This window comes from Barbatula barbatula (assembly GCF_947034865.1).
Source record: "Barbatula barbatula genome assembly, chromosome: 9".
NCBI lineage: Eukaryota > Metazoa > Chordata > Actinopteri > Cypriniformes > Nemacheilidae > Barbatula > Barbatula barbatula.
The window spans coordinates 22,959,812-22,985,746 of record NC_136772.1 but is presented as its reverse complement, the minus strand read 5'-3'; the positions used below and the strand labels follow the sequence as shown (position 1 = coordinate 22,985,746).

General features: G+C 39.2%; 2 protein-coding genes and 1 long non-coding RNA gene across 5 annotated transcripts; 1 reads left to right on the top strand and 2 right to left on the bottom strand.

The window, feature by feature from the left end:
- Positions 1–276: 276 nt before the first annotated feature.
- LOC306898378 lies at positions 277–14,501 on the bottom strand. The gene is made up of 3 exons (XR_013787112.1): positions 14,293–14,501; positions 5,072–5,116; positions 277–1,338 (listed from the first exon to the last, which is right to left on the bottom strand). It is a non-coding gene; the product is annotated as an uncharacterized lncRNA (long non-coding RNA).
- dlx1a (distal-less homeobox 1a) lies at positions 9,640–11,914 on the top strand (the record flags this gene model as incomplete). The annotated part of the gene is made up of 3 exons (XM_079463885.1): positions 9,640–9,952; positions 10,214–10,413; positions 10,658–11,914. 3 exons carry the CDS (start codon positions 9,640–9,642, stop codon positions 10,895–10,897), a joined length of 753 nt encoding a protein of 250 aa, XP_079320011.1. The 3' UTR covers positions 10,898–11,914.
- Positions 14,502–16,590: 2,089 nt separating the features above from the next.
- dlx2a (distal-less homeobox 2a) lies at positions 16,591–23,175 on the bottom strand. 3 transcript variants are annotated; one of them, XM_079463789.1, is made up of 4 exons: positions 22,679–23,175; positions 18,467–18,642; positions 18,098–18,282; positions 16,593–17,624 (listed from the first exon to the last, which is right to left on the bottom strand). In XM_079463789.1, exons 1-4 carry the CDS (start codon positions 22,684–22,686, stop codon positions 17,316–17,318), a joined length of 678 nt encoding a protein of 225 aa, XP_079319915.1. In that variant the 5' UTR covers positions 22,687–23,175; the 3' UTR covers positions 16,593–17,315. The 3 variants fall into 3 exon arrangements, with proteins under 3 accessions (XP_079319913.1, XP_079319915.1, XP_079319914.1); XM_079463788.1 differs by having other exon boundaries at positions 18,467–18,680; positions 22,679–23,130; XM_079463787.1 differs by lacking the exon at positions 22,679–23,175 and having other exon boundaries at positions 16,591–17,624; positions 18,467–18,939.
- Between the last annotated feature and the right edge of the window lie 2,760 nt (positions 23,176–25,935).

Below are 25,935 nucleotides of genomic sequence, written 5' to 3'. Positions count from 1 at the left end.
TTTTCCTAGATTCTTCAAAATATATGATGCGTTCAACAGAACAAAAAAATACAATATTTTTGTTCCTATTATGTCAGTGGATGATGTCACAGAACTGAAAATAGCTAAATAACATTCTGTGTTATTTACTGGAACAAATAAATGTATACAGGTTTGAAACAACCTGAGGGCGAGTAAATGATACATATGATACAATACATTTCGTTGCACTGCACTTGTATGTGTGTAATGACAATAAATTGAATCCAATCCAATGATGACAGATTTTTCATTTTTGGATGAACTATCCCTTTAATAATATACATGTATTAATATCAACATGCTTTTGAGAGAATTCCCTAGTTGCAACACCTGTTGACCAATGTCACACCAGCATGATGTACGAATGTATCTTATGAGCTTCGAGGGATCAAAGAACAGATAATGTTGCACACTCTCATTAACAGCAAAGCCAAAAGACCCATAAACTGTTTTCAAATAAAAAATATCATTCATTAACATAAACAGTGTTTTGGTCCCATGACCTTCATCAACGGTGCCGACTTTTAAATAAGCTTTAATGGTTTATGATTTATCAAAAACATAATTTCCAGGTTCATATGAAAATGTTTTTCCAATGTGTTCTCAGTCCTTTGGACCCCACTGCATGAAGACCTGATGTTTTTGCCGTTGTTATTTTGTGGGAGGAAAAACAGCTCATCAGGAGTGAGGAATGTGTGCTGTCTGCTCGGGCAAACGTTTCATTTCGCCTCTCTCCAAACACTCTCCATCCTTCCCCACGTTCCTCAATTCCCACTGACCCCAGGCATCATGAGCCCATGAGCCAGACCAGCGCCACGGTCAGAGAGAGATGGCGAAAGATAGCGAGGATTGGACACAGAGCGTGAGATGCGAGCAGTGTGACTCTCTTGAAGAGTGTTAATAGTTATCGATCCGCTGTGTTTTTAATGTGCGGCGTGGGCAGACAGCCACAGTGAGGCGGGGGGGTAGACACGCTCGCAGACAGGCTAACACGCAGAGAGAGAACGTAATAGAAATCGCACTGCCCTGTTTTTTGTGCCGCGTCCCTCCCCTCTCTTCCATCTCTCCATCTCGGGCTGCAGATTGATCTTCCTCTTCCTGCTGTTTGGGGCTCTGTCATTACGCTCTCTGTCATTAGAGTGGAGTCAGCAGCCGGGCGGCCCTGCCCGCATCACTCTGCACAGACAGCTCGACCCATCCCTCATACTGCCCCTACATTTATAACAGCAGCTGACACACGCACACATCCAGAGCAGCGGCCCTTCAATCCCTTACTTGTGCTTCAGGGGTCCAGGGACATGTCGACAGCACTGTGGTCTATAAAACACAGATTAACTGTTTTGATTTCAGTTTTTACATTTTGCACACCTGCATTCACCAGTCATGGCTCTCATACGCTCTCACATTGAGGTCTGCCATGGCAACATTTAAAAACCTGAAGATGGCAGGGTTGTGTTATTTGAAATAATGCAAAAAAAACCATAAATGTCTAGTGGTAACATCTAAAATATATAAATATTTGCACAATTGCACATTATAACTTGTGGCAACAACTGAACTTTACCTGAGCCAGTTGAACCATATGTGCCAATGACTCCAAATGGTTTTCATCCCTAAAATGCATTTATTTCATTTATTTGTAGAGCAATTGTGAACAATGTCATAACCAAATAAAAATCTAAAATTTCAGAGCTTAAAAATTTTAATTTCAAAATTTGGAGCTGTTGCACGTGTGATGTAAACCCTTTGGACTGCCTGTAGATCACTCATTTGATTATTACTATCTTTACTTATTCATATATTTAACATTGTGCAGGTGTGTTGTAGCGCTGTCTTCTTTTGTTATGCTTATACGCTCTTTATTAAGACGCGACTTAGCATTTGACAAACGGCATGCAAATCAACCTATTACTTCATTCTAATTGATTATAATAACTGTTTTTGTTGTTATCGTTGGCCTCCGAAAGACATTGGTGTCTGTCTGTTTGTTTCTTGCTGATGAAGATGTTAAATGTTTACATGACACGCTAAGCCGATTCTTAAGAATTGGGCCAATCACCATAGTGATATGACAACCGCTCAGCCATTACTGGGTCCAGGTGTGTGTCCAAGTGTGCAAGGATATGTTACGCTGCCAGGCGAAATGGTGTGTAAAAAGAGACAATAAGAAGTTAAAACAGGTCCCTGTTAAGTCAGTGTTGTCTTTTGAAAGTGTAGCATCGGAATCAGCGGTGACAGGGACGAATCATGGGTATAAAAGAACGCTTGACAGATTCGTATCCGAATCATCGAGCGCCCAGCGGCCTAGACCGCATGCTGCAATTTCTCCAGATGTCTGTGGCCCCTCACTCAGGGGGTCAGACTTCAGACATGTGGGAACAGTTTAGGGTCGGAGAGAGTGGAAAGGGGAAGGAGACGCAATGTTTCTGCCATTGTGTGATCTGTGGTTGTGTGAAAGATAACTGATGTTGAATTTGAATTATGTTGGAATATCAGACTGTCTATATTGCCACTTTGGAAGTGTAAACGAAGAGTTTGTTTCCAAACTTTAAAAATCATGTATGTTATCCTGGTTTTTATTGTGTCAGCTTGCGTTATTATGGCTTAAATCAAAACAAACCAACTGCAGTTTGATTGATATTAATTGGAATGCACGATAAAGAAAATACGATTTTTGTATAAGATGCATCTTGTAACCAAACTCTTCAAATGTTTCAACACACATAGTTCATTGGAGAACTATTGAAAGGCAATCGCAGGTTATGAATAGGAATAACTCGAAACGGCGCAGAATAGCATTTCTTCGTGTACATGTGTGGCCCGAATATCCTTGAGGAATAGGGCGAGGAAATGTTTAATCTGTCTCCCGCTGGGAAACCGAAGTCTAATGCGGCATCCGTCGTCCGAGACATTTTAATGCATTTCAGAGTTCTTCTCAAAGCACGAGATGATGGACGGAGGAACCTTATATTTGCGAACACCCAGGGTTTAATGCACTCAGCGGCACTCGCCTCCTTGTCTTCCAGCCAACAAAACATGCTCGGCGGAATAAAAGAAAAAGCAAAGCACAAAATTATTCTCCCTGCCTTCTATCAAGCTCGCGCATTCAGAAGCGCGTCTGAAGGGCGCGTCAGTCCGCCTGCCTCTCTCTCTCTCTCTCTCTCTCTCTCTCTCTCTCTCTCTCGCTCTCTCGGAGAGGTAATTATCCTTTTTCCTGTCACAGGGCTCCAAATGATCTCTAACCACTGGGGAGCTTTTTTAGGGGCTCAGCTTTGTCAATAGGAAGTCGAAAGAGCTTTAATTTTCAGACAGCTGCACACGTACTTTCATCTCGGCATTATTCTCTTCCTATAGCGGTCATCCGACCGACCGCGCCTTTTGTTTGTGACGTGGGATCTCGGCCTCCCTGCATTAACATATTTATTTATAGACTTACACTTTTCTTACAGTCATTTTTGTGTAACAATTTTCACACTCGACATTGTCTGTGTAATTTCCCTTTCAGTGTCTCTCTGTTTTCTCCTCTCTTTCCTTCCCTTTCAGAGAGAGCCCATGAATGGATGGGAAATTATCACAATTACTCACATAATTGAGCCGTCTTTGTGGCAAGTGCGGCTCGAGGAGCCCTTTTTCCATCAGCCAAAATGGTTTCATTATAGGGGTTTTCATATTCCCTGACACAGGGCACGGAGGGGGAGGCGGGCGGAGAGCGGCTGAGGCGCGCTGCGGTGCGCGCACAAGTCGCCGGGGGAGAAGGGTGGATCATTAAGGTCACAGTGGGGATAATTATCTTGACTATGGAAAGAGCATCCAGCACCTTTTTCTCTTCCCCACCACAAAAGCACCGTCCCTGGCCTTTCGGTACAAAGAACTTGGAAATAAATGGAGCTTCCAACTACAACTTATTCAGAACGAGAGAGGGAGACTTGTATCAACATGACAATTTTCCTTTATTAAGTCTAATGGCGGGCTGCCTTAGGAGATCAAGGGGAGAGGGGAACGCGTTCAGGTGTGCTCGAGTACTGACCCCTGGCCGTCTTTGTTCTCGGGTCTTAACTCGGACCAAAGACGCGAAACGTTGCGAAAAGGCGCGCGCCTAATTGTTTAATTGGAAAATGTTCGTGTTTTCCGTCTTTTAATTACCGGACCACGTGAAGCAAATCAAATTTGAATATGCGTAAAACAAGACATCTAAATAAAGAGCGAAGGCAGACTTATACATGGATTGTGTTCCTGCTCCCAGCTGCTTGAAATCATCTGCCAGGCCTTGGCTTCCCTCGCATCCAAATCGCTCTGTTTTCCCTGACTTCCATTGCTTTTATTGATTTTAATTTACTGCTTAGTTTGAACATTTGATGACTGCCTGTCTCGAGCCTTTAGCCTGCAGATACAACGAGGAAAATACCACAAGTGGCAATTCTGCAGTCATTTATTTTCCTCCTTGTTGATGCATTAAGTAACCATCTATTGGGGCGGATTTTTCTATTTCTCCCAGTAGCACCTAACTCGGGTAATTGGTCAATTTTTGGGCAGGTGGGGGATGCTGGGCACGCTGTTCTGACCCCTGCTGCTGCGGTAATGGTGGAGGTTGTCGTATAGTCCTGTCTTTCTCACACGCCGTGCGGTCTGCGCTCGCCCTCACCTGCACCGGCTCTGCGGCCCAGGTGAGTGATGGTTGTACTTTTGCAGGTAGCAGAAGATTCCGAGAAGATCCTATTCAATCGCCCGCACAAGAGCTTCTTGGTCGGTATGTTTGGGGAAACGCGACACCTGTCACTTTCCGCCGCATTCGCATTGTAGGGAATTCGTGTTTTTTTAAACCATGTGATCTTTTACTCCATGCTAGCCAGGTGCATCCAAAAAGATCGCAAGTTTACTATAATATTACTGGAGCTCTGGTTTATAAATACACAATAGCTGTTAAGATGCGTTTACTAACTAACACGTTACTTTAAAATACTTCTTCAGAGGCCTGCAGACATACACATAGAGATGACATTTTCTTTTGGGTTTGTGCATGATGTCCGAAGGTGTAAAGACAATTAGGTACCTCTGCATCTTCTTCCAGAAAAATAAAATGAATGAGTCCCATCAGCTGTAAAATACAGAAATACAGTTTACAGTTATTTGTGTTAAGCTTAAATCCCCCCCCCAATGTTTTAAAATAACATCTCAATTTTCACATTATAAGACATTTATTATGTTATTAGATGTTACTTTGTTAAAAATTTGGAGATGTTTTTGCATTTTATTACAAATAGAAAAAAATTTAATAATTCAGCATCGTTTTTTAGAATAAACACCTTAATTATAAATCAGAAAATGCATTATATAAGAACCCTAAAGCACTTTAAAATGTTATTAGCTGCAACACATTTCGAAGGTTTGAAAAAATGTGGGAGATAAATGTAACACATTGTTTATAATAATAATAATTATAATGATTCATATAAAATGAACATTATAAAACTACATCTTTGAACTTTGACCCCTCGCCACCCCATGAATACAAACCCAGAACCTGTCTGCATTATTTTAACATGACGCTTAACCCGTCCGTACGTACTGATTGACATCATAATCTGTGGTTTCATCTCAGTGTCCTCTCTCTCTCTCTCTCTCACACATGTATTGCTTTGAGTCTCAACAAACACTCTCGCAGTGTCTCGCTGTCCATTGGAATTCAGTGATGCAGCAAATTGAAGGTGCTGCCTGCTTAAAACCCTCTAAGAGAACCCCAGAGACACACAGCTGTTTTATCATCAGAATTGATCAGAGACGGATCATTACGCCTGATCGAATTCACTGCTGCGATTTTCACTGGTGACTTTGTAAATAAGGTGTAATTGTAAAGTCCACAACTTTAAACACTGAGCAATGTTAACGCTGTCTTAACTTTTTTAAACTGCTCGACTTAAACCTGCTTTATTCGTTCAAACATGTGGTGAAAAGAAACTACATTGAGGTGCTTTCTGTCTCTTTGCGTTGACTCAACCGTGCCAGTGCACTACAACTTCTTTATGATATCACAAACTTATCTGGAAAACACGCCGAATTTAGGTAAGCGCTGATTCAACATATCTAGTCAACATGTGTCTAAATGTACTTGCCCCTGTTTGAATCAGCGGAAACCAGAGCAACAAGCACGAGAGTGTTATTAACACAAAATAACTGTGCTCCTTTGACACTGAAATACATATTAATGTCGAGCTACGCCCATACAGAAATACCTTATTGCACTAGACCAAAAAAATATAACAAATTGCCTTCTCGAAGATTGTTGCTTCTCACTCTGTTAACAATCATTAGGCATCTGTCCGGATTTGAGGTTTGGTTTTCAGGAACTCTTTATCAAAAGGACATCTTGTGGGTCACACTACCGAAGAACTGGTGGTAAGAACGCTTCACATTGAAACAATTTAAACTCCCTGAGAATCCTGTGCCACCAATAACAGATACTAATCAGGTTCTTTACTCCGGAAGCAAATTCCCGAGCTCCTCTTATGAATCACACGGAGTTGAAAGGACGGATGAAGCCATAAACTCTCTGGCGGAATCAGTTTGTCAGCTGATGTCAGTATGTCTGATGCACACACACACACACACACTGAGTGGACCTGGACTGGCACGGTGCACTAAATCAGGGCAGCATAGCAGGTGTTTGACTCTTATTCTTGATGATCCTCTTCTCTGGAAAGTGCTCCAACTCATCATCTCACATACGGCTTTATTTGAGTTGCGTCTAAACAGAGAACCGCTGTGACTGTTGGACTGGGCTGTATAATTACGATGGGACTGACCACACGGATACTGGAGCCACTGTTCTGTGATGGCAACACTTTTTTTAACAGACACTAACATTTTGATTTGGGCCTAAATAAGACTATAGTTGAATTAGGAAAACAGTTTTAATGCTTCTGAATGGAACGGGACTTTGGTTCTTTGGGTTGCAATCCTCTTTGGTGAGACATAGACCCATTTTCCTTAGATAAGATGGAACTTGGATGTATGGACCAGACAAAACAACACAAATAAATATTTCAACATATATAGGCTTACTGTATATATGTTTTGTTCATATATATATATATATCATATATATATATACATACAGAATATACACACACATGTGTATATATACCCTGCATACTGTAAATATATGATATCATTATCAAGAAACCAGTCTGTTATATACTGCAAAAGTTCTGTGAATTTACATATTTGTTTGGTCGTCACGAAACAATGAAAACAACGAGACGAGGCAAATAATTAACTGCGAATTTGTCGTCCGATTTTGGTCATTTTTAATATTCTTAATTCATTTTACTGTCTAACGTCATACTGTATTGTTTATCCGATCATTTTACTTTAACTGGAGCCGATAAACACGGCAAGGAACGAGGAACATTTTTTCAGTGTTGGTCCCTGAATGATGATAATTATCGGTTGTAATACTGTCATTATTTTCGCTATTGATGAAGGTTCCCTGAGGTACATTGCGAATGTCATTTGGAATACAAATTGCTTGAAATTGGACCATTTTGAGTATGGTGGATATGTAACAGCTATTGTCAAATGTGGTCGTCAGTTCACATCATCTGGGCATCGTGCTGGTCCCAACGGCCTCATTCTGTAGAAAGAATTGTTTTTAGAGTTTCTTATATTGAAAGCTGTTCTTTTTGAAATCGGTTTATTACGCCGGAATGTAAGTAAACAGATGTGAAGGTGGTGAACATTTCGAGGATGAATGCATGGCAGAAGACACAGCAGAGAGACAGAGAGACAAATGAAAAGGGGATGTGGAGGCGTTCACAAACGGTATGACCAGTTTTCCTTCTCAGCTACTTCTGGTAAAATAAGAATTACATTTTTTTCTACCACAATATGACATACGCATCTTAAAGATGGATTTTTCAGTTTACATTTTTATCGACTATGTCAATGTTTTTCTATTAGATTTATGTGTGCTTTTGTTGATAGAACTGCCATTTGACATATTTCTATAATACGTCTTATAAACTGATATTTTATCAGTTATCCTTTCGTAGCAAATTCATCTCTGTATGAGGCATGTTCGCTAACACATCGTAAATGAGCATCTTTCTAAATATTGCAGTCTGGCAGCAGAGAAGAAAGGCCAAGTTTAATGTTATGGCAGGTAAAGTAACTGTGGTGCGCACAACCAGTTAGAATGCAATATTTATACCGTATAGTATAGTCATGATCAAAAATATGATTTCATTTTGCGACCCTCCGCTGATCTCTATTAAATCAGATATAAGGTATTTTGTGTAGAAAGAGAATTCGATGTTACAGTCATTCTGGTAAACGTGTGGACAGTTCTCCAAGATATTTTATTGCTTCGTATTTTCTTTAGTTCTCATTTTTAAGGCATATTACATGCGGATAAACTATTTCAATTTAAGGTTTTACCAGAACTACAAACGAAAAGAATGATGACTGGTATAACAGGCAGCTTTTTTAAAATAATGCAAGGTAAGCTAAAGTGAAAAGTATTTTCTGTATTCTCAAGTGTGAAACGAATCCAGCAAAAAAAGAAAAGCTGTTATAAACACGGACGCATCTCACTGATCCTCGAGTGCAATAATTCAACCCGCGCGCGCGTGCGTGTGATTGAATCTGCGCAACACTGCAAGTGTTAAATACACGACTAATTATGCGTATGAAATTAAACAACAGTGTTATGCTAATTTAGCTGTTTTCATCCGTGTCTTCTAGCACTCGAGACTAGCATTTTAATCAAACGATTCGCCCCAAAGTAATTCATATATGCCTAGAGAAACACATTTATACCTGTGTTTAAACATTTTGTTTGATGTTCTGTTTTTAAAGCTGCGGACAGACAAAAAATCAAGAGATGGGATAGACTGGTTCATTACATAATTATTTAAGTGTATGTTGTGATGATTTATTTATAAAGATGTTTATTTTCGACCGATATAATTATATATTATGTTTTAATTAAGCAATATTAATAATAAAGTAACATTGTTTTGACTTAGCGTTGGTAATATAATTGGTTAAACATTTTTTGGGAGCCAATTTCGTCCTGCCAATGTCATTGATCATTTAATGGTGGTAAAATTTGACTGGTTTGCGAATTTGTTCATTTCTGTACATTTCAAAATGCTGATATTTACGCGACAGATGATGTGACAAATAAATTGCAAAGGTTTTGTTGAAGCTGTTGGCTCTGACCCCTCCACATTCATACACGGCCCGTGCGCACTCCGTCCATTCCCTACATCTCTATATTACCATACAGCACAATGGAGTCACAGGTTGGTCTTATTCCTTGAGTTTATCAGGTCCATCGGACCCGACCCTCGGATTACCAATCCCTATCGCTCTCGGAGGGAGTGGGCCAATCAGAGAGCACCTTGGATAAATATTCATGATTCCCCGATTCAAACCTTTGAGCGAGTTTGTGTGGATCCACAGCATCGTACCTAGACTTTTCACAGAGACAAACTACATTTTCTTATGAATGGAAAGTGAAAAAATCAGTTGAGCTTAAATTGGGATCCAACCTTCACTCAGATCATAGAAGAAAACAAAAAAGCAGGGGAGAGAGGGAGCGAGTTTGCGCCAGAAGACATGACCATGTCTACAATACCAGAGAGTCTAAACAGCCCCGTCTCAGGAAAGAACGTGTTCATGGAATTTGGGCCACCGAGTCAGCAAATGTCGCCTTCATCTATGACCCACGGACATTATTCAATGCACTGTTTACACTCCTCCGGACACCCGCAGCACGACAGCGCCTACAGCCCGGCTCCGTCCTTCCCCAGATCCCTGCCTTATTCATACGTCAACTCGGTCGGTAGCCATTCCACGAGTCCGTACCTCAGCACCGTGCAGACCTACCCAAACAACGCCGCCTTGGCTCAGACGAGGTTAGAGGACCCAGGTAAGAAACGATGCTGCATGTTTTTGGTCTTTGCTGGTCGTCTGATTTCTCCGCGCTTTGTGAGAACGCGTCGGGCCGGAGTAGCCCAGATGTGCTGTTATTAGGCTTGGTAATTATTTATTGCGTAATGCTATAAACAATGTATGCAATTAAGGCTAATTATACCTAAAGTGCCGCCTGTAAAACTTGCGCGCACTGATGTGAGCCGCACTGCGTGAACAGTCTGTGAGACGCATTCTTCGCTTTCTCTCTCCAACGCAGCACCGGAGTCGGAAAAAAACACAGTGGTGGAAGGAGGAGAGGTTCGCTTTAACGGGAAGGGCAAAAAGATCCGCAAGCCTCGGACCATCTACTCCAGTCTCCAGCTGCAGGCGCTGAACAGGAGGTTCCAGCAGACTCAGTATCTGGCGTTGCCGGAGAGAGCCGAGCTCGCCGCATCACTGGGGCTCACACAAACACAGGCATGTACCCGACACGTTTTTAATGAAACAATTTGACTTTACAAATGAGAAAATGATCTCCATTATCTGCATGCATTCCTTTTGTGATGGACCAGTGACGTTGCCATCCACATGTACAGTATCTGCTTGTGTGGATAGCTCTATTGGCTCTGGGTTTGAGGATAAGGCTTAGAATCAGTAAAACGCAATTAGATCGAATAACGACGATGCTCGCTCTGTCTGACTTGGGGTTGTCTTTTTTTAGGTAAAGATCTGGTTTCAGAACAAGCGGTCCAAGTTTAAGAAACTGATGAAACAAGGCGGAGGAACAATAGACACAAACGCTCTGGCTAACGCTCTCTCCAGCGGATCTCCGTCCGTAGCGCCCGTTTGGAATTCCACGGCCACCGTCAAAACATCCACGCCGACCTCTTATATTCCCAGTTACACCTCGTGGTATCCGACAGCACACCAGGACACTATGCAGCAGCCGCAGCTCATGTGAACCAGGACTGCTACAACAACCCCGCCCATCTATTCACCAATGGCCCAGTCCAGGGGACCCGACACAGGCCGGTCACTCTGCGGCCTTTTACACAACCCGGACAGCCCGACCAGACGTGACCCGGCGGGGACACTCGCAAAAAGACACCTGCTAACACACAGTCTGGGTCAGGGTGAACTGAAAGAGGGTCGTCTGCAACGGAGAAGAGTGACGATGATGACTCTTTTTAAATGAAGGCAATGCCGGGAAAGTGGGTCAAATCAAAGCTGCTGCTCTCCCATTTTCAGCGACCTTTTGTTGTGTAAAAACATGAAACTGTAAGAAATTTATTTAAGGCTTTTTCTTTAACCTTGTAATTTGGAATCGCCGGCATGTCCCTACAAGAGTGCTGGTTGTGATTATGGGCTACAAAAGCGTCACCAACATCACCGAATCGCACCAAATGCTGGTGCATATTGTCGCTTCAGGCTTTGCCGTGGCTCGGCGAATGAGTAATAACTGGGATAGATCACAGATACGAACGTCTCACGGGTTTCCCCATTTTAAAGGGAACAGAGAAATCTTTAAACAAATTATTTTGGATGTATGGCTCTTTGTGTTAATTTAAACATAACTTATTTAGACTTGTTTGTCTGTTTGTATGTTTATTTAAAATAAATGTTCATTAAATTATGATTATAAAGCTGCACTATTAAGAAGAAACACTTCCCCAAATTTGAACCCAGTTTGTGAACCCGAACGGTTTTGAATGATAAAGACAGAGGCACGCGCTGCAGATAAACGCGTCTTTCATCACCGTTAGATGGGAAGTGTTGACAGCTCTAATGTACAGAAATAGTCGTTTCGTTGTGTGCTGAATAATTTGTGCAAAAGGATCTAAACATGATTGTGTTTATTAAAATTTATGTGTCTTTTCGTTTTATATTGGAAAACTTCATAGCCTACCGGTCACATTAATTTATTGTTTTTGTTTCATGGAGTCTTGTATAATGTGTAAATTCTGACAGTAAAAACCTGCTCGTGAAAGAAGTTGCCAAATTCTTGCTTCGCCAGAATTCAAAACATATTTAGGTAGATTTACGAAAACCAAAACATTTACAGAAGCCAATGTAATAAAACTATCCAAATCTAAAATTAATTTTGCATTGTCATACATTAAAACAATACAAAGTAATTACTCGAATGTAATGATATTAAATTAAATCAAATTTGATTGGAATTTATGAAAAAATCGTGAATGTTACCATGCGCATAAAGGTAAATAAAGCTATAAAAAAACCTATAAATTAGTTAAATAAGCTAACACAAATGTGTTCAATATTTGTTCATTTTGTCTCCCCTTGTTTTGAATGCACTGGCCTATGCGTTTTCATTGCAATCTGAATCACCGATAAATCCTGCGCTGGTTTATGTACCACAGTAATTCCTTCGACAATAAGACCACTTGTTTCTTTTCACTTTCGTTTAGCCCCTATAAGCTCTTTTCTGCTCTTGTGTGGCTGCTTTTGATGGCCGTGTGTTAAGTGAATAATCGGGCAGGTGCCGCTCATAGAGGACCACATGAAGAAAGGCCGGGGACGGGAGGGGGGAAATGCAGATAGGTAAAGAATGACATGTTCAAAGTACCTTTTGTTTGGGGCTGACGGTTTAACTGCGCATTTAAAGAAAATTCTTATGCAGATAGACGCCGGTGAACAACAACAACAACAATACAAAACAATAATAATAATAATAATCATCATTTTAAAAATAGCCTACCTTGCAAATAGTTGACTTTTATGCTTAAGTTCTAGCCTATTCATTTATAGTTTGTTTGACCTGTAGTTTTCATGTATGATTTGTCTGTGTGTACCTTCATTTTAAAATTAAATTAAATTAATTACAAAAGTAAAACGCAAAACCGTTTTTCGGTCTCATATTTATGTTTGTCATTACTTCTTTGATAAAATGATAGAATATTCGTTCATAAGTTGAAAGTCAATTCGGAGGGTGAGGTCATTATTTTGACACCTTCATGTGTGGTCTTTAAAAACTGTCTGGGCAAAGCAGGAAATGGCCCCGCGCGCTCTCAATGCAAGTGCAGTTTTCTCTGATTATGTGCGCACTCGTATTAAATGACGCGTTTATTATGAATTATTGTTACAACTGTTGGTGTTTTTATGTGTATTATCATCGTTGATGTTTTTATTGTGTTTGATATATATATATATATATATGATTTTATTATAATTGATGACAGTTTCGGAAAGGGTACATTGCTTGTTAAAGCGCCTTACGTTGGATGCTTTTTTGTGCCTTATTTTATTATGAAACCTCAATACAATAATGTTTTTTCAAGGACACGGAAAGGTCCAGCTTTGTGATTACAACGGTAAAGAATAGATTAAAACGAATCGTTTTTACAGTTCGAACAAACTCCGATGCATTTTCACGACGGGCCTTACGCGCCTTGTCAAAGTGTAAAGCTCCAATATGTCTTGTTTTCTAAAAATATCCAAAACACGACTCTCGGGAAGGAATAAAAGACAAATCCGCGTTGTTCTGTCTTTTTCTCGACATGCAGCTGTGGAGCAGAGAGGGTCAGCGTTATTTCACTCTATTCTCCTCTTGATTACGCGCCGGGCCCATCAAACCAGACATAATTACAGTCATTCCCTCCTTACTTATTCTAATGCGGCTTCCCATCTACGGGATAATTATGAGCAATTTTTTTCGCACGTGGAATCTTTTGTTAACAAAAGAGATAGCGCACTGAAAGAAAATTTGCTGTGCGATGGGGGAAAAGAAAAGGGAAAAAAGAGCGAAATAGGTGCGCAGCGGTAGTTATAAGTAAGGCTGGCAAATTGCTTGCAGGTGTATACCGAGAGATTTGTCAATGGGAAGAAGGATCAAAATGAGCAAAAGCACAATGCCGGAGTGATGAAGGCAGAGGTGAAATTATAGAACAAGGGCTGCTTTATATTCTGCTGGATTCTATAGACAAACTATCTCGCAATTTCAGAGCGCTTTATTAATGAGAGATAGACCCTGTTTGTCTGATTCAAAGCAAGGAAGGGTTTGTATTTCGTTGCCTTACCAAAGGATCAAACGGGGATTGTTTTCAGACACTTTACTTGAAGACGTCAAATTTGTCAAAATATATTATTCTCGAAATTCGAACATTATTATCCGAAATAACGCTTTATTATTTAAAGTACATTTTTGACGAATTCCGCGGACAACCAAAGCATATCAGCACTTCTAAAATGATCCTAATGTTTTAAACGTTATTCTTCATTGCAAGACAAATGTTTCTTATACTAAATCAATAAAACTAGGCCTAAATAAAACGCACATTTAAGTACGCACATTTCCCAATAATTTACTTGGTTAAATAAATTGCGCAATCCTCTTACCTTAATCTTTAATAAAGGAGAGCACTGAAAACGGACAGTATCTATAGGATGCGTATCGCCCTCGAAAGAAGAATGCGAGCATCCAGCAGCCATGGCGTGAGTTCGGCTCTTTGGCTCCCGGAATCAGCCTCGTCTAGCTGGGCTTATAGAGTTGACAGTCGCTCTCCGAGCAGGAATGAAAAATCCAGCTTTATTTTCCCTCTTTATAGCTGATGGAAAAAATTGCTGATTATTAGCATAAATGTTTACTCCTCATTACGCTGATGACATTGTGCACTCGAGATCTTGGTAATCTTTGGGAAAATTATGAGTAATTTTTAAAAATTTAAAGCGGCAGTTACCATGCAATTCAGGCTAATTTTGCGTAGGCTCCAAACGGATATAATTATCGCGGAGTCAAGATGTTATGCTAAAAACTATGCATTGATATTACCATTTATTATGTACATACAACTTTGACAATGTTGATGCTTGAAATAGCTGGAAATTGTCTCGCGCAAAAATTACAGTCCATATTAGGACATCTAAAATTGCGAAGAATTATATAGTAATTGCAGGCTTTCAGATCGGGGAGCCAGAATGCTCAACTGGAGCAATTGTGGATGAAATTACAGATCAGAGTATAAATTAGGGATGGGAATGGCATTTTTCAAGTTGTCTGCTGGATTCCGGAAGTGTCTGAAACCACATCATTGCTAATCTTTCAGAGAGAAAGGCACGCAGAGCATGTGCATGCGCTAGGTTTCAACACAACTTTACGTTCGTTTGCATTTGCAAGGTGTGACACTTGACCAAGCTAAACCACCTGCGAGAGACCTAATCAATGTTAACGCGACCGTGGCCGAAAAACTGTTTTTTTTCTTCCTTCCTTCCTTCCATCGTTCCTTCTCTCGCGAGCTTCTAGAAATACAGAGACAGCAAAAACACAGGTTGACAGACAGCGGCGCAAAGCTTTTTACGCGTGTGGTCAAGCGTCTGGCTCGTTTTAAGGTTGGAATATGGGTTAATATGATTTGCTAGACGACGGTGTGCACCAACCGATGTGATGTTTCAAGTTAAAACCCAATGAGCTCGTCTTGTGAGACGGCGTGCGTAAAACTGTATCGGGTTAAAACAGCGCGTACTTGAGAAGTGTCGCCTTCGATCAAAAAGCACCCCAAAGTAACTCAACCGCTATCGGTTAAATATTGCCCACTTCCTGACCTGTTTGAACGGATATGGCCTGGATCTTGCGGATCTCTGCGGGTCGCGTTTCAATAAGCGCGCATTCTTAGCCCACGGCGACACATAATAACTTGTAATGCGGCAATCACTGACAAGATACATCCTCATTACATCTGTCTGCTTTAAAAGGTTTCAATCCTTAGACAAATAGATCAATGTAACAACCCGTGATGCCATCTTTACGCATTATGGAAAAAGACAAAAGGGCGATTAATCCACGCGTGGGGTGTTGAACGCATTGAGAAATGAACTAGCTGTGACACATGACATACATCGTATTAATAATACTCACGCATTCTATGTTTTGGCCTCGTTACTCAGTTGCCTCTCTCGCGCTTTCGACATTTTATTTTCTTACAAACAAGCATGCAAACAAATAAACAAGTTTTCCTTTGTTACACGCTGTTGAAAATTCATGTAGGCTACCAGGCACCACAGCCCTTTATTACAAAGGCCTCGCATTGTGCGTGGGGCGGTGGAAGTTATGAGAAATGTTTCCACGTTGTTTTGCTCGGGGCAGTTGCGAGCCTGCTTTTTTGGCTGGGCTGACTTCATAAAAAGTCTGGAGCGCAGAGCTCTGACTCCAGAGAGTCTGAACGCATTTCGAACGCCTTCGTGCCGGGGCGTGTTTGAGATCTCATTCTCCGCCCGAGGCTCCGTCGAGCGTCTCACTTGTGTCTAGCTCCCCGGCGTTTTGTTTTTGACGTCTGCGTGCGTCTCCAGGACGCATGGAACGGTAGTCCGACCTAATTTATTCTCACTTTAGAAAGAGCCGTGCACCTGATCATTTCAAACTCGAAGTAAGTTGCATAAGCTCTCTTGACCTTCTTATTACAGAGCGGGCTAGGCACACCTGTCACGTTAGTCAACAAAAGGTGAATTTGTGGGTTTTGTGTGAAACATTTACAAGCGGTTGCATCGCGTCTCCAGCCAGACTTATTAAAGAGTACAGACTCAACTGGCGCCGAAGCAGAGAGAGAGGCGTGGACAGATTTACGAAAAAAACACACACCAAACATTCCAACAGTAAACTGCAAGGGGAAAATTCCCCGAAAGAAAGACGAGTGCGTGACAGTGAATTCACATGAAACGTTTTATTTAAATAAGTTTGAATCATTTAAGTGGCAGAAGTGTTCATTTGGATCTTAAAATAAATAATACAAAGTACTTCAGAGACAATTTCCTCACTTGACTTTTGGACATTCAGTAGTTGCCAGTGCTTTTCATTAGTGTTTTTCCGTAAAAAAATAGTAAACAAAAAAAACTGTTAGAATCTTATGTCCTGGCAATATTATAAAGATGATCCGGTGAAACACTCGAGTACAGCAAAAGATGCAATTTTACTAAATTAAACATAAAATATTTAATCAAAGGCAGACACATTAAAGACATTTACGTTGGATAAAAACAGTGAGGTCATTTTTAAAAGGCACCAAACAGCTTGAGGTTGTGCTACATGTGCGCTAATGATTATTATACACCCTGCTGCAATGTTCACTCCAAAAAATGTCCACTTGAGTTCTCTAAGCTTTGGATAAAAGTGGTTCACTGAGCAATGGGTTTTAATCCATTAAAATACCACCGCTAAAAACAAAATAAATAAATACAAAAATAATTGTGGGCTATGTGTTTGATTATTTCGTGTCAGCACGAAGACGCCATTGCATGAAAAGAAACGCGCAAAACGCACTGGACATTATCAACGTGGCAAATGTGACGTCTCGCTGTTTAGATTGGAAAATACAGGAGTAAAAGTCTTTCGATAAGTTGTATAATATGAATTTCCCGGATTTTAAGATTCAAAATATGGTCCCGGCGCTGATAGTGTTTTGATGATGCAGTGGCTGTAAGTGGGTCGCAGAGTTCGTAGATGAGTACCAGGGGTAGTTTGTCAGAAAAGAAGGGGTGGTCGTATTCGGGGGGCTGATCTGGGGCAACCCGTTTACAGTGTTCATTCTCTGACTATGTGCGAAGTCCCAAGTCGTGTTGAGAGGGGGCGAAGGGTGAGGGGGAGACTCGCCGGAGGCCACATGCTGCTCGGGTGGGATTTCTCCATTTTTCCACAGCTTCTTGAATTTTGAACGACGATTCTGGAACCAGATTTTTACCTGCAAAAGCGGCATTATAAAACATTATGCAGATGTGAAAAAAATGAAAACACACACATATCTGTCTCATCTGATATTCAAAATGATGTTCTTGAATTGTTATATATTTTATGGTATATAAATTAAATGTTATTTAAAACTAATTTTGCGTTTATAGTAGCCTATACAAACCAGCAACACTATAAAATATAATAGACATGCTTTTCCTAACAACATGCTGCAAGTCACCAAAGCATACCCATTTTATCTCATTTGCAATTAGGCCTATATGTTAATAAAAAAACAAAAAATAAAGATTGTATTACATTAACATATTTAGCTGACGAGGAAGCATTTATCATTTCGTCTTTCGAATCCACAAAATGCGCTGTTTATAATAAAAGGTTATAATAAAATGCGCATCGAATTAAGATGTGTATGTTTGCTGATATGCTGTATATAAACGAGTTTTTAAAAAGAACTGTTATCGGTACCTGTGTTTGCGTGAGGCCCATAGAAGCGGCCAGTTCGGCTCTCTCCGGCAGGGCCAAATACTGCGTCTTCTGAAATCTCCTCTGCAGGGCCGCCAGCTGGAAACTCGAGTAAATAGTTCGAGGTTTTCTGACCTTCTTGGGCTTTCCATTAACCATTCGAATTTCAGGTTCACTTTCTTCTTTTTCTGTGACATAAAAATAAAGCCCGTAATGTACATGAACAGAATAAAAGGCCTAAAAATGTGAACTGCTCCATAAAATAATTACTTGCGTAAAATGCTTAAATTTCTCTTGGTACGTAAGGTTTTGATGTACTTTACAACGTTGACTGCGCAAAAACAGTCATTTTAAGAGGAGGGACATATTTACCAGCATCTGCGGCAGTTGGCGAGGAGCAGGAGCCGTACGCGCTGTAAGACCCGAACGCATTGCAGAAGCCGTACTGGACGCCGTTCATGCTGGTGTTCTGGTACTGGTACGAGCTGAGCTGACCGTATGGAGAGCCGGTGCACTGTCCGGCCTGCTGGTTATTATTATAATAGCTGCTGTCGGTGTCGGTGGAGACAGGTAGAGTAGGCGATTCCTGGGATTTATGCAGGTTGTGATAATTGGAGGTAATCTGGTTTGAATGCATATCTGTACTGAGGCTGTCAAAAACTCCAGTCATGTTTTTCATTACGCCAAAAATACGTAACGAATGCAAGTCCAACCAAAGAGCAAACCCATAAAACTCTCCTAAAGAGAAAAAGCTGAAATCACATTTTCTGTTGAGTGCTGCATTCCACTTGGAGGAAAACGGAGGCAGACGCGACCCGACCCGACACGAAGCAGAACGCTGATTGTCTGTCAGCAGAGATGCGGGAGGACGGACATTTATCGCGCGTCACGGGGGAGGAGGAATTTGTGTCCGTGAAGCAGCCAATGAATGCCGGATACACAGAGCTCGTCTGTGCATAATCTTGCAACGTGTGCATCGGGTGGTGACATACCGCAGAATATTGGTAACACAAAAACACAGAACTAACACTTGAATGGCGTTCTTTAATTGCATTAAAATAACAACTATATTTAAATTAAATAGATCCAATTATTTAGCCCACATTCAAATTAGAATGTCCAAGAACTTGGATTTGTTTGTTTACATTCGTGCGCCTAAAGCTTAAATGGTCTGTTAAATTGTGATTTATGAGTTTTGAATGAATGTATTTATGAGTTAATAGCAAACAACTAAGAAACGCAATGGCGCATTTTCGCTGAATGTTTTAAAGCAGGCCTTTATTCGTTGAACACATGAGTAGTTCTTTTGCAAAACACTTAAAAATCATGTTTTTATTGTGAATTCCGATTAATATCAATCAAACCGCAGTTGGGTTGTTTTGATTAAGTAGCCCAATCACATAAACTTAACACACAAAAAATACAATAAAAAAACAATAATATTAAAAATATGATTTTTAATCGGATTTATCTGTTTAACTCTTCACATGGACCATTATGGCGTCTTGGCCTGCTGCGACACCTGTCGGTGTAAACATTGAACATTTACTGCTGTTGACCATATATAAAGCATCTTGTAAAGTATCTTTTCATTTTAAAAAAATTCAAGCTTTCCCCCCACACGAAGATTGAGAGCATCAGCTACAAAAAGGTAGGTCACAATACTTCTGTCATATTTGAGACAAGCAAAGGTGAGATGCCTCCAGTGATTTTCTATGTGGTTTTAAACACTTTGCCCAAAATGAGAATAATTTTGTGAGTTATATTATATTTGGGCCGAAAAGTAGATTAAATAAGATAATTAAACAGCTTTAAAGCTTTGTTTTAAAAATCTCTCATTTAATAAATCTAGCTCATTTTGTTGCCCAGTGGTTTATGTTTTGGTGTTATTTTACAATTTGTTTTATTAATCTTACGATCATTTTAAATGTAGCCAAAGAGCAGACAGAAAAGATAACCTTATAGGCCATATAATGATGAATTTTTAAAAAGTTTGAATAGTTTCTATTAACCATTTATATCGAGTACTATTTGGCTCAGGAGAAATGTTATGCCTTATAAAGACAGCAATTCTAAACAGCACGAACACACACACACACACACACACACGCACACACACACACACAGGTCAACATAATCACACTCAAATGAGCAGTTGTTGACATTCTATACTATAACTGGGTTCGAAAGAAGTAAAAAAAAGCATCGGATAGTATAAATAAGGTTATTGTGTAGTGGGATTTATTTGATATACTTATACATTAAAACATGTTGAATATGCAAACCACAGGCCACAAGATTTTAAGGCTCATGCTTAAATAGTGAACATAAGTGGGGACATTTAATTTTTTATTATTTTTTGGGGACAGAGTCTTGCTTTACATATTATGTATTACGCATTCGTGTTAACCATCACGTTTTGTGGAAGTGGTAAATACATTAGAAGAGCAACAGCACCTCTACTGCCATTACACAGCATTACACCCAGTTAGCTCACCTGGTTGGCAGTGGTGGTTATAGACTACTGCAGGGGCTACTTATGCTTTTAGGGGGCACACTTATATTGGTTGTCCTGATTATTTTTCAGTCGTTTTTCACTCTACTGTGTTCATGTTTTCTAATAAACTAATAAGCTAATAAACATTTCAGCTCAAAGTGTTCCATGTTCATTTATTCGACAACACATTGCGTACAGTCAAAATAACAATAACAAGAATAATATCATTATTCTGCATCTTCAATGTACATACATGGATCTAGCACCACCCACAAATAAGATATCCAAAAACCAACATAAGCTGTCATCTGAACAGAGTCACATTATCAAAAAATGTCTTTACACGAAGAAAAAAAACATGAATTTCAAAATGTTTAAGACTAAAGTAGGGTTGTCACGGTACCATAAACATGTCTTACGATACTATACCAGCTGCAAGTATCTCTATACCGTAGTATCACTATACTGTTCATAATTCTAAAACACAGATTTAGATTAAACCTTTTGTATTTACTATAGGAAACTGTAATATACTTTGTACCGGAATATGTATATATGTTGTTGAATTGTAGTAATTGGATAAATTGTAAAAAAAAACTATAGTATAAATATATAAATATTTACTAAGACTCAAAAACACTAGTGTCTATGAGTTTTAGTAGTTTACTGTAGTAAATACTAAAGTACACTAGATAATTTCTCAGGTGGGAACTAATTCAAATGTGGGACAAATGTAATAGATGCAGCAGTATTTATAAAGGGAGATATTAGGCCTACTTTAAATGCAGAACTAAGACGGCCAGTAGGTGGCGTCATTTTCACAAAGTCACATGTAAGACCTTTATAAGACCCTCATGAAGTCAATTTAAGACCTGCATAAAATCGCACACCCAACATGCCGAGGGTGAATTTATGTCTTGCATACAAAGCAGAAAGCTTCAAAAACGTTGTTAGCATCTGGCTGTAGCCAAGCCTTAAAGGTTTAGTTTTTCCAAGCCAGGTATCTCTAAACTTCCACAAAATTGTGGTTAAACAGATCACAAAACTTACGGTTTGGATCAGACAGACGTTGTGTCACAAATCAGAAAGGTTGGGAAAACACTAACTTCATTTCATTAGATGTCCCAAACATGTTGTTAACATTGAATAATGCCTTATGTTGTTGTTTCTTAAAGATGCTTGCGGAAACTTGACAATCATAACTACTTGAAAGTTGAATTCTTACTTAGTTGTATTCAATTTGGCCAGTTCAATACAATTCACACTGTCAAGTGAACCTTGTAAAAAGTCATGATAGAGAAACTTTTTTTAAACATTATTTATCTTCATGTTAAATTAATCTATGCATTATTTTAAGACTGACAAATGTGTTTAACTAATGGGAATGGCACAAATGTGCAGTGAGACGAAATGTCTTTATTAGACGGACAGATCTTTAGGGAGAAGATTGACAGCTATAGAATAAATGTTCAATAGCTTGACCTTTAAGTGCCTTTCTTTTCAAATGTTTAAATGTATTATGATTGATAAGTGCATCAAAAGTACCGCAATAAAGTTTTGACGTGCGCTCGCTCATAGAATTATTATGGATTACTTGCTGTGCTCACGGGTGATGAGCTCTGTACCAATGCAGTTGTATGTCTAGCTAAATTCTTCATCCACAAATGTAGAATTGTGAAATCATCTCCCAAATTTTTTGTTTTTTTTAAACGAATTTAAACTGTATATGAAGTCTTTAAAAATGTTGAAAGGTCCTAAAGCACAAAAAATATATGATACTCTAAAATACTTCCCAACTGAGGTAAATAATTTAACAATAACGGAATTCTCCCATTATGTCATGTTGTATTTTCTTAATTTTTATTTATTTTATTATAAAAAACTGTTTTTCCTTTTATAAATCATCTTTTTTTGTTTGTTTTGCTAAGACTGCATATATAATTCCTGTTTGTATTAAGAGCTGCTCCCTCAGGCTATGTCTTTTCTGTATTATGAAGAAACGGATGTTATGCAGCCATGTTTGTTTGTAAGTCTTGATAATTTCAATAAAAAAATAAAATAAAAAATAAAAAACTTGCTGCGCTTACGTGATCATATTTCCAGGGAAACGACGTCATGGCGGTCGCCATCTTGTATGGTACGGAAGCTTTGACGGCCGCTGCTTCGTACAGGAGTGACTTAGTTGCAAACGTTTGTAGGCTACTGTATTAGTTTTTAATGTACATTTTCAGTCTCACAAGTGATCTACAAGAGATTTCCCTCAGACTCTCTGTCGCTTCGCACTACAGACGCGTCTCATTTTGTGCGTAGCATAGGCCTACAAGATGGCGGCCTTTCCTGCGCAATGACGTCACGTTCAGCAACAGATTATGTAAAAACGTGGCAATGCGCTTTAAATTTATACTGAACTCACCGACATGGACCACACGCCCATAAATGTCTTTTGTCCTTCATTAGATTTTTGTCATTAATCACATGCGCTCCGAACGGCGATCTCTCACGGCTAGGGCTAAAAGGGATACCTTTACGCCCAAATCTCGCGAGATTGTAGGTTTAGAATTAAAATGGGAACAGCCACATCTGGGGAGATTTCGGGCCGTAGCTGTATCTCTTCTAGCCACAACCACAACGTTTTCATGTTTGGGTTTCACTCTCTATTTCGCCCATGATATTTATGATACAAAATATATTGTGCTGAATAGTAGCATATTAACATGAATTTATGTTATTGACAACAACCAAAGTTTCATATCGTCGCTAAATTAGCTGTTTTTCAGGAAATGGAAAAAACACTGTACCATTTAAATGATTGCATGCTGTGTTGACAACGTAGACAAGCACTTTTTAAAACTTTTTATTGCGAAGTTATTTGCAAAGCCCAGTGACCGACATAAAGATTGACTAATAATAATTAATTATGCAAAAAATATAAAACCAAGAAATATGGAGAGACATATGAGGTTGGGGATACATATATATGAGGTTTCAGAAGGACAGCATTTTACAAGCACATAGATTTTTTTTTCAAAAATATATAGATTTTATGAATGCCTATTATAATACATTACAAATATATTGTAAGAATGCGTACTGGTGCCTGAACAACAAATGACTTTGTTTCATGCAATTAAATCTGAACAACCTGTAGAGGGCAGCATTGATCTGCTTTGCATTTAGGACTGAGCAGCTCAGTTCTGTGCACATTTGAACTATCTATAAATGAAAAGCTGAGATAATGGGCTGTTTGTGAGTAAGATGTCTGAAATACATGCTGCTATGGATCAAGAAGCCATGTACAGAAAGCAACGAGTAAACTCATCCGGCTCATACATATTACATTAAATATTCAAATTGAATTGATTATCTTATATTATATTACACTATATCTAATTCATGGGAATTCAAGTCTAGGTGCATGATCAGCCATCGTTCTTCTATTTCTTTGAATGTTACAATATAAATGTAATCTAAATAACAATTATCAACATTCCTAATAAGCATGCCCACTTCATGCAGTGAATTGTGTATTAAAGCATGAATAAATAAAAACAAACCCAATCAATATGATTTAATAACATTTAGAAATCTGCTGGGCTTGGTTGGGGGTTCAGTTCTCAAGGCCAATAAGCAATTCGTTCACTGAGCAGTGAACTGTGAACACCATGACTCCCAATATATGATATCATCGCCATTGCTGACTGTGTTCCGAAACCCTTGGGAACAAAATATAGACCACTTCAGAAGATATAAATGCTGGTCCAGAAGAACTTTTGGTCACACAGTATAGGGAGCAATTCTCGCTATTATCAAACTACGAGTTTTACCCAGTAAACTCTTAATTTGTTGCTTATTAATAGTTAGTGAAGTTGTGAGGTTTAGGTATTGGATAGGATTGGGGATGTAGAAAATGGTCATGCTGAATAAGTGCTTTATAAGTACTAATAATCAGCCGATATGCCAATAATGTGACTCATAGTTTGTGAGGTGCTGTATTATAAGCATGCAGTTAAACAGAAGCTTGTGAGGTCGACCTTATATGCAGAGATGAGGTTTTCAAATGCAAGTGAGAAACTACACAACATATGTATGAGAAAATCCACCTAGCAATGTTTAAATCTTTTCCTATTTGGCATTTGCATTGGGTTCCGGTATAGCTTAACTGGAGGAAAAATGTGTCCGCAATGGTGAGATCAATGCGCTGCTACTGTGTTTTGCCTGGTGCTTTTGTCCAACAAAAATGACGCACTGCATCAGAGTCATCCATTCATTATAACTATACTTACACCATATCTCTTATCTTATTATGTTTTGTCTAACATATATTGTTCCAGGCAGTACGGGCCTGCTGATACGGTGTTAAATCACATGCAAATAACAAGACGGGACAGGGAGCAGGTGGCAAACTGTCTGATGTCAATTCTGTGGGCATAAAATGTGCTTCAGCAAGCGGACTGGAATCATTCAATTATAATGTCATCATAACATCAACCATGCCTTGTTGCAGTTATTATGATCTTTGCACCAGTTTTAATCCTTGAACATCTTTAATTTTATGCAGTGCTGTGTTTTAGAATTGTGACGTGAAGTAAGATTCCGGGACTAGTTTCAAAGTCCAGACCAAAATGAGTCTTTTCTTCTTCACTGTCATACAATGGGTTGTATGCACACAGATCGATGACTAAAATCTCATCTGTAACATCAGGCGTCCATAGGAAACAATAGCGTCTTTCACTGCACATAGGATTACGGTCAATGACATGGGTCAAATGATCCAACAACCGAAAATGAGAAGCCCGCCCTGTTAAACACGAAAAAGACAGAGACCCTAAATGTATTACAAATGTACATTATCAACATTTTCTGAAATTTGTAAATGGTCTTTTTTGGAACGGGTCGAATGCAGATAGAACCTTCCGATTCTGAAAAATCACTTTCGGTTTGGAATTATAAGGTTCTATCAGCAAAACAATTATTATAGAGATACATTTTCAAGCAACACAGACAATTTACTTATAACTTTTGTTAAAACATGAACTTAGTGTATAATAATGTGTAAAAAAGGTACATTTATATAGTTTTTTATGACAATTACTTCGTATTTTAGGATGCTTTTTTCTTGTTCAAGTTAAGCATAAAAGGGTGTGCTACTGGTTGTATCGATGTTTTATCCACACAAGGTGGGACAGATCAAATGACTTTTTAGAGATGGCATTTTAGAGATGGCTATTTGGCATTAACTGCATTATGAGAGCCTTATGTAAACACAGGTATTAGGAAGCTAGCGCTGCTGGTGACTGTTGTGTCTATTAATATAAAAAATGAATCTCTTCAACAATATCTAAAA

Excerpts from the sequence above, each read along its gene's own strand:
- dlx2a (XM_079463787.1), bottom strand. The coding sequence starts at position 18,773 with ATGAAAAACATGACTGGAGTTTTTGACAGCCTCAGTACAGATATGCAT. Across the intron at positions 18,283-18,466 it reads GCCAACTGCCGCAGATGCTG|AAAAAGAAGAAAGTGAACCT; the intron begins GTAAATATGTCC and ends TTTATGTCACAG. Across the intron at positions 17,625-18,097 it reads TGGGCCTCACGCAAACACAG|GTAAAAATCTGGTTCCAGAA; the intron begins GTACCGATAACA and ends CCGCTTTTGCAG.